This window comes from Biomphalaria glabrata, chromosome 14 (assembly GCF_947242115.1).
Source record: "Biomphalaria glabrata chromosome 14, xgBioGlab47.1, whole genome shotgun sequence".
NCBI classification, from domain to species: Eukaryota; Metazoa; Mollusca; class Gastropoda; family Planorbidae; genus Biomphalaria; species Biomphalaria glabrata.
The window spans coordinates 3533855-3546533 of NC_074724.1; the positions used below are offsets into that span (position 1 = coordinate 3533855).

A 12679-nucleotide genomic window follows, 5' to 3' on the forward strand; every position below is an offset into this window, starting at 1 on the left:
AATGTGATATTTTCTAATATAAATCATTATATCAGGATGGTTGATCTAGTAATTCTAATTGATTGTTCAGATATAAATAAAAACATAAAATAACATTACACAATGACAAGATTTTCTTCCCTACTAAAAACTATTGGAAGAAAATGTCGGGCAAAGCTTTTGTCAACTCACTCTATCTTTCTGTCTATCTGGTAAAAAAAATAACGATAATAAATGCTGACTTACATTAACAAGTTTTTATTATTTAATTTCACTAACATTAATTTATTTTGAAAACAAAATAAACCTTTCATTTAGAAATACATTATTGTTATTCTTTTTGTTTCTTTTTAAAACTGTATTCAAGTTAAATAAAATAACAAAACAAATATTAATAACTTTTGCGTTTATATTACAACACTGCTACCACTTGATTGTTATCTCTTGAAATCTTTGTATGCCTTTTGTCCTTAAAGGCCGATTAATTAAGTCTAAACTCTCGGCTTTAGTTAATTTTGTGCAACATTTCTGAAACTGAATATGTGTTAGGGGCATCAGTCAACGTTCTGCTAAAAGGAGGGGACATTATTACATTAGTCATGACACATTTCTACTTGTCAGTCAACCAATTGTCTCTAATGGCGCAGTTTGGACAAAATGTCAGAGTTTATCAGTTAAAGAGCAGTGTTTCCCCTTTGCCTTAACGGAACACTTCGTACATTCTAAGGATATAACTGAACACTTCGTACATTCTGAGTATTTAGCTGAACATTTCGTACATTCTAAGGATATAACTGAACACTTCGTACATTCTGAGTATTTAGCTGAACACTTCGTACATTCTAAGGATATAACTGAACACTTCGTACATTCTGAGTATTTAACTGAACATTTCGTACATTCTAAGGATATAACTGAACACTTCGTACATTCTGAGTATTTAGCTGAACATTTCGTACATTCTAAGGATATAACTGAACACTTCGTACATTCTGAGTATTTAACTGAACACTTTATACATTCTGAGTATTTAACTGAACATTTCGTACATTCTAAGGATATAACTGAACACTTCGTACATTCTGAGTATTTAGCTGAACATTTCGTACATTCTAAGGATATAACTGAACACTTCGTACATTCTGAGTATTTAGCTGAACACTTCGTACATTCTAAGGATATAACTGAACACTTCGTACATTCTGAGTATTTAACTGAACACTTTATACATTCTGAGTATTTAACTGAACATTTCGTACATTCTAAGGATATAACTGAACACTTCGTACATTCTGAGTATTTAACTGAACATTTCGTACATTCTAAGTATTTAACTGAACACTTCGTACATTCTAAGTATTTAACTGAACATTCTGCTTAGGTTTACAAAGCGTATATCATTGCCTACCTGTCTATTTGTCTATGTGTCTGTGGCATTTTCTCTGGCATTTTACGTCTCGAGAGACGATCTTTTCCCTTTGCAACTTCTTGTGTGACTAAAGAGGCCAATCCTTGATACACAGCTGCGATCGCAGGTTGGGCATATGTAATCACCAGGAGCCGTTGCATTCCCACTCTTCTTTCTGCTGCTGTTGTGTATGACATCTGCAATCTGTGACCCTTCCTTTATGCTCTCTCTCCATGTGGATCTGTCCAGTGCCACCTCTTCCCAGTTGCCAGTGTCAATTTTGAATAGCTTCATGTCGCGTTTGCATACATCCATATAACGTAAAAGTGGGCGACCAGCAGCTCTCCTGCCTTCTATTAGATCGCCATACAGAATGTCCTGTGGAAGTCGACCTACTGGCATTCTACGAACGTGGCCAAGCCAGCCAAGGCGTCTGCTGCTGATAACAGAGCGGACGTCCCGGCACCCTTTTCTTTGTAGCACTTCCTCATTGGTTATCTTATCTTGCCACCTTATTTTAAAGATCCGCCTTAGGCATCGGAGGTGGAAGACATTCAGCTTTTTTTCCTGCCATGTAGGTTGACTATGTTTCACTTTCGTATAGCAAAGTGCTCAACACACAGGTCCGGTAGACTAGGGCTTTCCCCTATACAAAACAATTATATATATACTTATCAGATAGTCATTCAATAACATCAGTTAGGACAGATTCACATTGACATTTACCTTCACCTATCCCTTAGCTTAGTCTAATGGACCATTGGGGCACCACTCAAGATCTTTCCACCGTCTTTCTTCTTTTTTTTCTGTCCTTTGCCTTTGATAAAATTTCATTCACTCTTCCTCCTGGTACTGTTCCCTGAAGAAAGATCTTTGCGAGCCCTGAGGACCTTAAGATGTAACCATAGACTTGGACTTTATGTGTCTTTAGGTTAGTGGACAATGACATTGTAAACATAGAAATGTGTCTTTCGGTTAGTAGACAATGACGTTGTAAACATAGAAATGTGTCTTTAGGTTAGGGGACAGTGACGTTGTAAACATAGAAATGTGTCTTGAGGTTAGTAGACAATGACGTTGTAAACATAGAAAGGTGTCTTTAGGTTAGTGGACAATGACGTTGTAAACATAGAAAGGTGTCTTTAGGTTAGTGGACAATGACGTTGTAAACATAGAAAGGTGTCTTTAGGTTAGTGGACAATGACGTTGTAAACATAGAAAGGTGTCTTTAGGTTAGTGGACAATGACGTTGTAAACATAGAAAGGTGTCTTTAGGTTAGTGGACAATGACGTTCTAAACATAGAAATGTGTCTTTAGGTTAGTGGACAATGACGTTGTAAACATAGAAAGGTGTCTTTAGGCTAGTGGACAATGACGTTGTAAACATAGAAAGTGTCTTTAGGTTAGTGGACAATGACGTTGTAAACATAGAAAGGTGTCTTTAGGTTAGTGAACAATGACGTTGTTAATATAGAAAGTGTCTTTAGTTTAGTGGACAATGACGTTTTAAACATAGAAATGTGTCTTTAGGTTAGTGGACAGTGACGTTGTAAACAAAGAAAGGTGTCTTTAGGTTAGTGGACAGTGACGTTGTAAACATAGAAAGGTGTCTTTAGGTTAGTGGACAATGACGTTGTGAACATAGAAAGGTGTCTTTAGGTTAGTGGACAATGACGTTGTAAACATGAAAATGTGTATTTTTGTTAGTGGACAATGAAAACTTAAACATACAAATGTGTCTTTAGGTTAGTGGACAATGCGTTAAAGTTAGTGGACAATTACGTTGTAAACATAGAAATGTGTCTTTAGGTTAGTTGTAGCGCAGTGCAATGTGAGGAACACAGTTTGAGAAACACTGGTATTCATACTCTACCCTAAAGACTGCACGTCAGTATGGGTAACTTACCTACACAAACTTTACATTAAAAACAAAACAAAACTAAAGTAACTGAAGAAATAAAGCCAAAAGTTGTATATACGTTGTTGTTTCTAAAAATCTATAATTTGTTTTGGATTTAGTCTAGCACCTTGATACCTAACGATATTTGGCCACAATTACTTTTTAACAATTCTCATTTATTTACCCAATACTGAACCAGACGTGGTATCATTCGCTCTCTCTCTCTCTCTCTTTTTTCTCTCTATCTTTAAGAAAGGTAGAGCTAACTTCTAATCATGTAGAACGTCTCATAAAAAGACTTAATTACGAGTTGCTATTCTGTTAGAAAAAGGCATACACCTTTCACACAAGAAGAAATAAGTTGAGGCGTTAGTACCTTTTCTTGGCTTGACCAGTGCACTTCGCTGTAAAGTAGAACATCCTTATATTAGCATTCCTTGTGTGTTTAAATATTTGAAAGCCCATCTTATCTTATATTTCTCTAGGAAAAACACTTGTGAAAAATCTTCAAAATGATTTTATGGTTGTTGTTTATATATATATATATATATATATATATATATATATATATATATATATATATATATATATTAAATTAAAATATTAGATGTTTTTTAAAGTTTATATTTCAATATTTCTACGCTGATGCGATCTCCTGTGAGATGTACACTATATTAAAATTATAAACGTAAAGAAGCAATGTAAACATTAAAACTTTAATTAAGTTACATTAACAATCCAAATATATTTCGTAATTTAATCAATACATAATGTTATCCTAAAGATATAATTAATTAAAACAAATTATTGTATATCTATTCTCAATAGATCTCTAATTAAATAGTCATTCTCCAATATTAGTAATACCCCCCCCCCCTGTATACAAATAAAAAAAAAATTTAGAAACCAATGCGTCCATAGAATGAACCACGTTGAGTATAATGAACTAAAAGTACATACCTTCTTGGAATGTTCTCAGCACTGGAATCATTACAAATACAAAGGGAGCCTCGATGGCACTCTATTGAAATTTTAGGTCTGCTGAGTCTTGTAATAGTAACGTCAAAAAATCTCTATACTGTTTTCTGTGTGGGATCATATTGATCTGAATATTTGAATAAAGTTTGCAAAAATTATCTTTCAACTTAGTGTATAGTTTAATCTTTTAAAATTAAAGATAATCTTATTAAACATAAGTTACCTTCCTTTAGCAGGGGGCGTCGTGGCTGAGCGGCAAAGCGCTTGGCTTCCGGGGGTTTGAATCCTAATGATCTTTTTCTTTTGGGATCCTCTGGCGCCCCTGAGTCTACCCAGCCTTAATAGGAACCTGATATTGGTTGGAAAATATAAAGGTAGATGGTCGTTGTCCTGGCCACACGACACACTCGTTAATCGTGGATCACAGAAACAGACCCTTACATCGTCTGCCCCATAGACTCCATAGGTCTGAAAAGGGGAACCTTAGTTTTACTTTCTTTAAGAAGTGTACAGTAACCAATAGCGCACATTTTCTATGCTCTCACAGTACATTAACCAATAGCACACATTTTCTATGCTAGACAGTACAGTAACTAATAGCACACATTTTCTATGCTAGACAGTACAGTAACTAATAGCACACATTTTCTATGCTCTCACAGTACAGTAACTAATAGCACACATTTTCTATGCTCTCACAGTACAGTAACCAATAGCACACATTTTCTATGCTCTCACAGTACAGTAACCAATAGCACACTCTTTCTATGCTTTCACAGTACAGTAAATAATAGCACACATTATTTTTGCCCGACAATACAGTAACTAATCGCACACAGTTTCTATGCTCGATATTCAAAAAGTCAATTTTCAATAAATATTTTACTAAATAGTTAACTTCTTCACAGACAAGTTCCACGAAAACGCCCGTAGAAAGTACCAGACGGCACATCGCCCATTTAACCTTCGATTACTGCTCCCCAGCTTTGCCCCATGCAATTGTTGCCCGCTTTTTGCCTAGTCTCTCGTCCTTCCTCAGAGTCAAGAGACATAGTAAAAGTTATGTAAAAGGAGATACAATTAGCTGGCGAAAAAATGCTTTGATAAATCAATCAAGGGCTCAGAGCAGACATAAAGCCCTCGATAAAATGAATGGCAAGCCCCTGGGATAGTTGTTTTATTTCATGCTTTCAAAAACAAAATGACTGTTAAAATATCTTTCTTGTTATTGAAGTGGGACCCAGTCTCATATTCTCTATTGGCATTGAAATAATTTAGGAATTGTATATATATATATATATCTTCGTGATCGAAAAACATCATAATAAAACATTATAAAACAAATTTGACGGCATTCTTCGTTGAAGCCGAGAATAAGAGTTTGTTAAACTATGCCTAGACATTGATTGCCTAGAGTTTCTAATCAAATACTTTTCGCTCATGTAGCCCACGTCACGAGTGTCGGATATTAAAATAGCCCGAAGGTTGAATAAGGTTCGGCTTCACTGATTTAAGCCATCTAGAAAGCTGGCTAAAAATGTGTAATACAATTGTCTTGAGGTACATAATGGACATAAGCATAATAAAAAAAAAATTGATCATCAAAATCGACAGAATATGATACAATAAACTTTAAAAGAGAGGCTGGTTGACATATAATAATGAAATTGTTTAATCTTGAACTCTACACAGTTTATAGTTGTAATTTATGATATGTTTGTTTCAAGACGTGGTATTAATTATTTTTTAAGTTTTTACCATAAAATATTCAATGGTAGTAAATTTTATTTCATTTAATCTTTTTTTTTTTTTTACAGAAGATTAGTATGTAACGTCTTAACATTACATATCGCAAGACCGAACACCGACGTTAGTAATAGATTTCGATTCATTGCTGTTACATAACTATTTGGGTTTATAACTTGACCTCATGCATATATCAAAGGGATGTTGCCTAACGTGAACATGCGTACAAAACGTATAACATATTAGTAATGCAGATACACTAACAAGCGGGTTGGTTTTGCTAACGATAACAAGGAATTGTTGGTAAGCAGATAAAGGCTTATTTGGGGAAAGACAGTCGGGGCTAGTGCTCCTGGGTCTCTACAAGAGAGGGACTCCCACTAAAGAGTTTTTTTTTTAATTCTGATGGGTCAGCAGCTTTCAGTTCTTTTTTTTATTTATAACAAATATAACAATTGTTATTGTTACTGTTAAACTAGGAACGCTACACTTAATAAACAACACCAACACTCTAGTACCAGATTCATGAGTGAATTTATTTACACACTATGTTAACACACATGACACATAACATTCCAACATTCAGTCCCTTAGTCAAGGGGAATCATTCAAGTTACTCATATAAACAATGTCAACAGTTACCAACAATAATAAAAAAATTACATTTGGCAACACTGTCGTAGTTAAAAGTCCATGCAGGGCTTAGCATACTAAGGTAGAAACTTTGTTTCAACATTGTTAATGAACCTTCAATTGGAGAGCATAATAATAATGGACATCGATATGAAATGTTTATATGTGTTATGTGTATATGTTGTCTATGTATATGTGTTATGTGTGTATGTTGTTTGTGTATATGTTAAATGTGTATATGTGTTATGTATTTATGTTGTCTTTGTATAAGTCATGACAACGTTTGCTGGAGGCCGTCGTCAATTATTAAGGTTTTAATCAACACCATTGAGACTTCTAAAGTTTAACTGACCAGCGCCCACGCTTCTATTTCGCCCTCTCATGTTCGGTCCACTGGGTCATCTTGTAATATGCTCAACTTTTCAAACATTAACTTCTTCTTAGTTCACTGTCTCCATCTCCTAGTTCTAATTATTCAAATATTTAGTGATAATTAATATAGCATTGAGACGTTACTTCCTTTAACTAAAACACAGACTGTATCAATACATTGTTTTTTTCTAAACCCAATGGTTGTCTAAGAACGGTAATTCAAACACATTAGGGAGCTTATAGACATTTAAAGGAAACCAAAAACGATTAGATAAGTGTAATTCTTAGTTCACAGTGAGATACTGTAATGCGCGTTAGGGAATGTGCATTTAATAACTAAGTCAAAAAATATTAAACTACAAATTATTATTCTTTGAAGCTGGATAGGTATCACCTTCTTTATATGCAAATATGTTATGAAATTAAAGTTAGTGAAATTAGTTTTAATACATGTATAAGTCATTTGAATAACTATTTCACTACCCGTATTACTCTGTAACATGTTTTCCATTATCTCCAGTATTCAATGCCTACTAAGCAAAGGCCGCTCACTTTTTTTCTAAAATTTCGATGTCAATATTTATGGACAACTTTTGTTTATATTTCATATACAAACGAATAATGAACCCGAACATAATTATGATATGAGCTAAACGCTAGGCAGATTGATCAGAACTTTGAAAAGTACCACCCTGCTGGCTATGTTCAATGTCATTGGAAACATTGAATGGTACTCTCTAGCTAGTCTGATTTAATGACCTTTTAAACTTCGAAAGCTGCCTTTAGAAAGCTAGACTTATTTACCTTCCAGCTAGTTAAGTTTATCTCTTTTATCTCAGTAATTATTTTCCACGTTCTAACAGAATTGTTCATTTTTCCCGTGTGTACATGCTACCCTGTTGTGATTAAACTTCCATAACATTTGTGTGTGTCAGAAAGCGTTACTTTTGGTATAGAATTATAAGAGAATGCATGCTCTTTTTTATATAACAAAATAAAAGTTTATAAAATTTAATTTAATCGGTCAATCAACGATGGTATCGTTTAATGGTAGAGACATAAAACATGACCTTGTAAACTTCGAAAGCTGCCTTCTAGCTGGCTACGTTCAATGAACTTGTAAACGACCAGAAGTGCTTTCTATCTAGGCAGCATCGACAGCTGCGGAAGTTTCTGCCTTGCAGGTCAATGAGTTCCAGTTGCAGGTTTGTTGAGGCATTTTGTAACGTGTCTTGTACTCTCTTTATTCACCGTTCACATCAGTACATACTAACTTAAAACTACGACAGACCACCTCATTATTTCATCATATTCTATTAATTTCTATTCAGCCTTCACCGCCAAACCTTCAACTAACATTATGCCATGATAAACATCAAAAACTAGTACACATAGTCCATATTCATTCCCTCTTTTGGGGACACTAAGGTTACGGAGATATTAACTCTTTCTCTCCGTAATTATTTTCCACATTTTGACAGATTTTTTACATTTTTTCAGTACTATTTCACTACCCTGCTATGTTTAAATTTCAATAAAGTTTTCGTATCAGAAAATGTTTTATTTTAGAATTGTAATTCCATGTTGTATGAATTCATGTAAAAAAAAAAAAAAAGATCAGCACTTTAAGAGTTAAGTGAATTTTATTAAAGCATTGAAAAAAAGGTATGGGCTTCCTTAAAAAAAGAATTCTGCTCTGTGACCTAGTTATACTTAAATCCGACCCTGTTTATCGTTGATACCGAACATTTGATTTAGCATCCGAGTCATAATTAATCCGACACGCGCGACTTAAGACGAATCAGGTCAAAAAAATTTTCAATGAAACAAAGTCTGCTGCTTTAAGCACACACACTTTCAGGGGCCTGTTAGGACATCATCCTGGGATGTAGTTTTGTCTTTGTTGTCATAGTCGATAGGAAACGTAAATGTTGTTCATTGCTTGACTTTCTTTTCAATAAGCCACAAGAACAGGTAACTCTCAATGTATCAGACACATATTTAAATAAAGAAAATGTTTATTATTACATTGAAATTATTCACTCTAAGTAAACCTACATATATAAATGAATTTTAAAAATCATTTATTTGAAATTAGTTTATTTAAAAGTCTACAAGGGCAAAAATATCTTTTTTTTTTTATTAGTTAAAAATAGTTGATTATAGCGCCCACACTCCTATGTAACAGTAACTAAACAAGCTGAATATAGAGCTTATGAAATAAATTCTGTTAGTTTTATGTTTTCATTTTTTTCATTCACTCTGTAATTTTTGTAAGCCTTAATCAATTCGAAGGGCTATATTTATTGATTCTTTGTATCTCTGATTCCTATTTATAATCCATATTTAATAAATTGACCTTTAAAAATATATGTTATAGACTATAGACCACATTTTCATTTTCGCAGCATATAGATCTCTATTTGAACCAAAAATCCATTGAACGCTTGTATCCTTTGCGGTTTAAATACATTTCTAGTGTGAGCAGGACGTAAAGCAATTGGTACACCATCGTCTTGTTAGTTTGGACTTGGTTTTATTCACTGTTCCATCTCTGCAGATACATATTCCTTATAGTTTGTTCTACTGCACCTGCTCCAGATGTTGTATGTTGTTGTTCTACTGCCCCTGCTCCAGATGTTGTATGTTGTTGTTCTACTGCCCCGTCTCCAGATGTTGTATGTTGTTGTTCTACTGCCCCTGCTCCAGATGTTGTATGTTGTTGTTCTACTGCACCTGCTCCAGATGTTGTATGTTGTTGTTCTACTGCCCCGTCTCCAGATGTTGTATGTTGTTGTTCTACTGCCCCTGCTCCAGATGTTGTATGTTGTTGTTCTACTGCCCCTGCTCCAGATGTTGTATGTTGTTGTTCTACTGCCCCTGCTCCAGATGTTGTATGTTGTTGTTCTACTGCCCCTGCTCCAGATGTTGTATGTTGTTGTTCTACTGCCCCTGCTCCAGATGTTGTATGTTGTTGTTCTACTGCACCTGCTCCAGATGTTGTATGTTGTTGTTCTACTGCCCCTGCTCCAGATGTTGTATGTTGTTGTTCTACTGCCCCTGCTCCAGATGTTGTATGTTGTTGTTCTACTGCCCCTGCTCCAGATGTTGTATGTTGTTGTTCTACTGCCCCTGCTCCAGATGTTGTATGTTGTTGTTCTACTGCACCTGCTCCAGATGTTGTATGTTGTTGTTCTACTGCCCCGTCTCCAGATGTTGTATGTTGTTGTTCTACTGCCCCTGCTCCAGATGTTGTATGTTGTTGTTCTACTGCCCCTGCTCCAGATGTTGTATGTTGTTGTTCTACTGCCCCTGCTCCAGATGTTGTATGTTGTTGTTCTACTGCCCCTGCTCCAGATGTTGTATGTTGTTGTTCTACTGCCCCTGCTCCAGATGTTGTATGTTGTTGTTCTACTGCCCCTGCTCCAGATGTTGTATGTTGTTGTTCTACTGCCCCTGCTCCAGATGTTGTATGTTGTTGTTCTACTGCCCCTGCTCCAGATGTTGTATGTTGTTGTTCTACTGCCCCTGCTCCAGATGTTGTATGTTGTTAACCTTGTGCAACAATCTGAGAAGCACGGAGGAACATTTACAACTGCAACACTGTTACGACATTAAACCAACGCCAGTTCGATGGTCTTGCAGTTTGAGCGCTGGACTACCTTTTAGATTTATCGATGGTCTCGGGTTGAAACCCTGCCCGCTCCCATCCCCCGTCGTCCTGCGGGACGTTTGGACTAGGATGTAACTACATCCATCTCAGGCATAACCATTTTCCACAATGAATATTTCTTTTCGCCGTCTGCGTTTGCCTTGGTTGGTACAAGACTAACAAAATATCAGTCTTAACTAATTATTGTTCATAGCACAACGCCAAAACCTTAATTTTTTAAAACGTAATAATGACAATAGACCACAAATACCTTACAACAAATTGAAAATTGTTCCAAGATTTGTTTATATATAGACAAACCTTATAAATGGCATCGACTGTAATGTCGACATTTGGTTTGTAGCTAGAAAGTGAAAGAACATGACCAAGCGTTTTGTCAACATCGGCGACTCATGAGTATTAGTAGTTAAAACCTTATCTTATCTTATATAATAGAGACGTTACTTCAAAAAAGAAGATGATTACGTCCTTCTAGTCATGTATGTTAACCAATGGCTTAAATCCTGCCAAGTCACAAACTTTTCCTGACAGGCTCATGCAAAAGATTGATAACATCTGGATTTCTTTAGACTAAAAAGAAAACTTTGTAGACCCATGTCTTCTTTACTCTACGCTAAGCGCAATTTTAAGTTTTAATTAATGAAATAATTCTTGAACTCAACTAATCGTATTTAAATAATAATACACAATTGTATACTTTATATTATTATCAATATTTTCAGCTAGATATGTTTAACATTTTCGCATTTAATTATTCATTACATTGGTGTCGATGGCTCACTTTTGCATGACCTGAATAGTGCGAGGTAAAAAGTTAATACACAAAATGTTGTATATTTTGTTGTAGGGAACGTAAAAGAAAATAGATCTAACATGTATCGTCCCCCCCCCCCTTTTGCTATAAAAAAAAAAAGCAAATACTTAAAGGTAGGAAATAAACAAAAACCAACAAAAAAGATTTATTAAAACACCAAATATATTTAAGATAAATAAAATGCTTGCATGTAGAGATATCTATGTTTTGTTTATAACTTGCGTCTTGCTAAATGCGGTATTTTTTATGAGTAGATATTTATTTTTCTTCAACAAAAAATGTTCCATTATATAAAACTTTATTATAGTTACTTTTAATAGATATTGAAATGTTGCAAATTTTAAAACAATTCATTATTTAACTAAAAGCGATTTGGTATGAGAGTAATTTTGTAAACCTACTTTGAAGGTTGATATATGTTTAAACTACCAAACATTTAGCCTTCGGCAGTGCTGCCTATCCAAATACTTCTTTTAGCTCCGGCACGCGAGTCGCGGGACACATCACGAAATAATATCTTTAAGAAATGAAATTGACTTGAAAATATCATTAGTATTTTGAAATCCTTGGATCTAGAACTTATTAATTGGTAGAATATTTAAACCTTATCCAAAATCTGCCTCTGGATATCTGGCTGCAAAGATGAGACACCAAGTCGGAGCACCGAATCGAGATGTTAGTCCGTGAGGCAGTCATGTAACATTGGTTTCGCCCGCCTTCATCACTGGAAAGCTTTGTTCGTACAAATCAGTACATGTAAAAAATGGTAATCAGAGGCGTTGTGAGGGTGGGGGGCAATGGGTCCAAGATGCCCCAGGCGCTACCCTCAGGGGGTCGGGGGTCGCCACATGCAGAGAGGTGCCTATACTTCCATGTGATGTTCATGGTAAATGGGGGAGGGGGGCGCCAATAAAGTACCTTTCCCCGGGCGCACGTTTAAGTCACCACGCCTATGAGGGTTATCATCAGTAACGATTGTTTTTCGGATGTTTAGAAAAGTTATGCAGGCAACACGGCCATCGTCTGCATCGGTCAAGATTTGTCAAGCAGGAATGTCTGGATGTGTAAGTCAACAAATATATATATAGATATAAAAGAAAGCAACGAACTGTTGATATTGGTGACTAAGTAACCCTTGACCTCGCCGCGGTGAAGTGGACATTTTTAAACACTCT

General features: G+C 35.4%; 1 protein-coding gene across 1 annotated transcript; it reads left to right on the top strand.

Annotated features, from left to right (window-relative positions):
• The first annotated feature begins 9618 nt into the window (after positions 1 to 9618).
• On the top strand, positions 9619 to 10635 carry LOC129922904 (uncharacterized). Its single transcript, XM_056011101.1, has one exon. It carries the CDS (start codon positions 9619 to 9621, stop codon positions 10633 to 10635), a length of 1017 nt encoding a protein of 338 aa, XP_055867076.1.
• The last annotated feature ends 2044 nt before the right edge of the window (positions 10636 to 12679 follow it).

Excerpts from the sequence above, each read along its gene's own strand:
- LOC129922904 (XM_056011101.1), top strand. The coding sequence starts at position 9,619 with ATGTTGTATGTTGTTGTTCTACTGCCCCTGCTCCAGATGTTGTATGTT.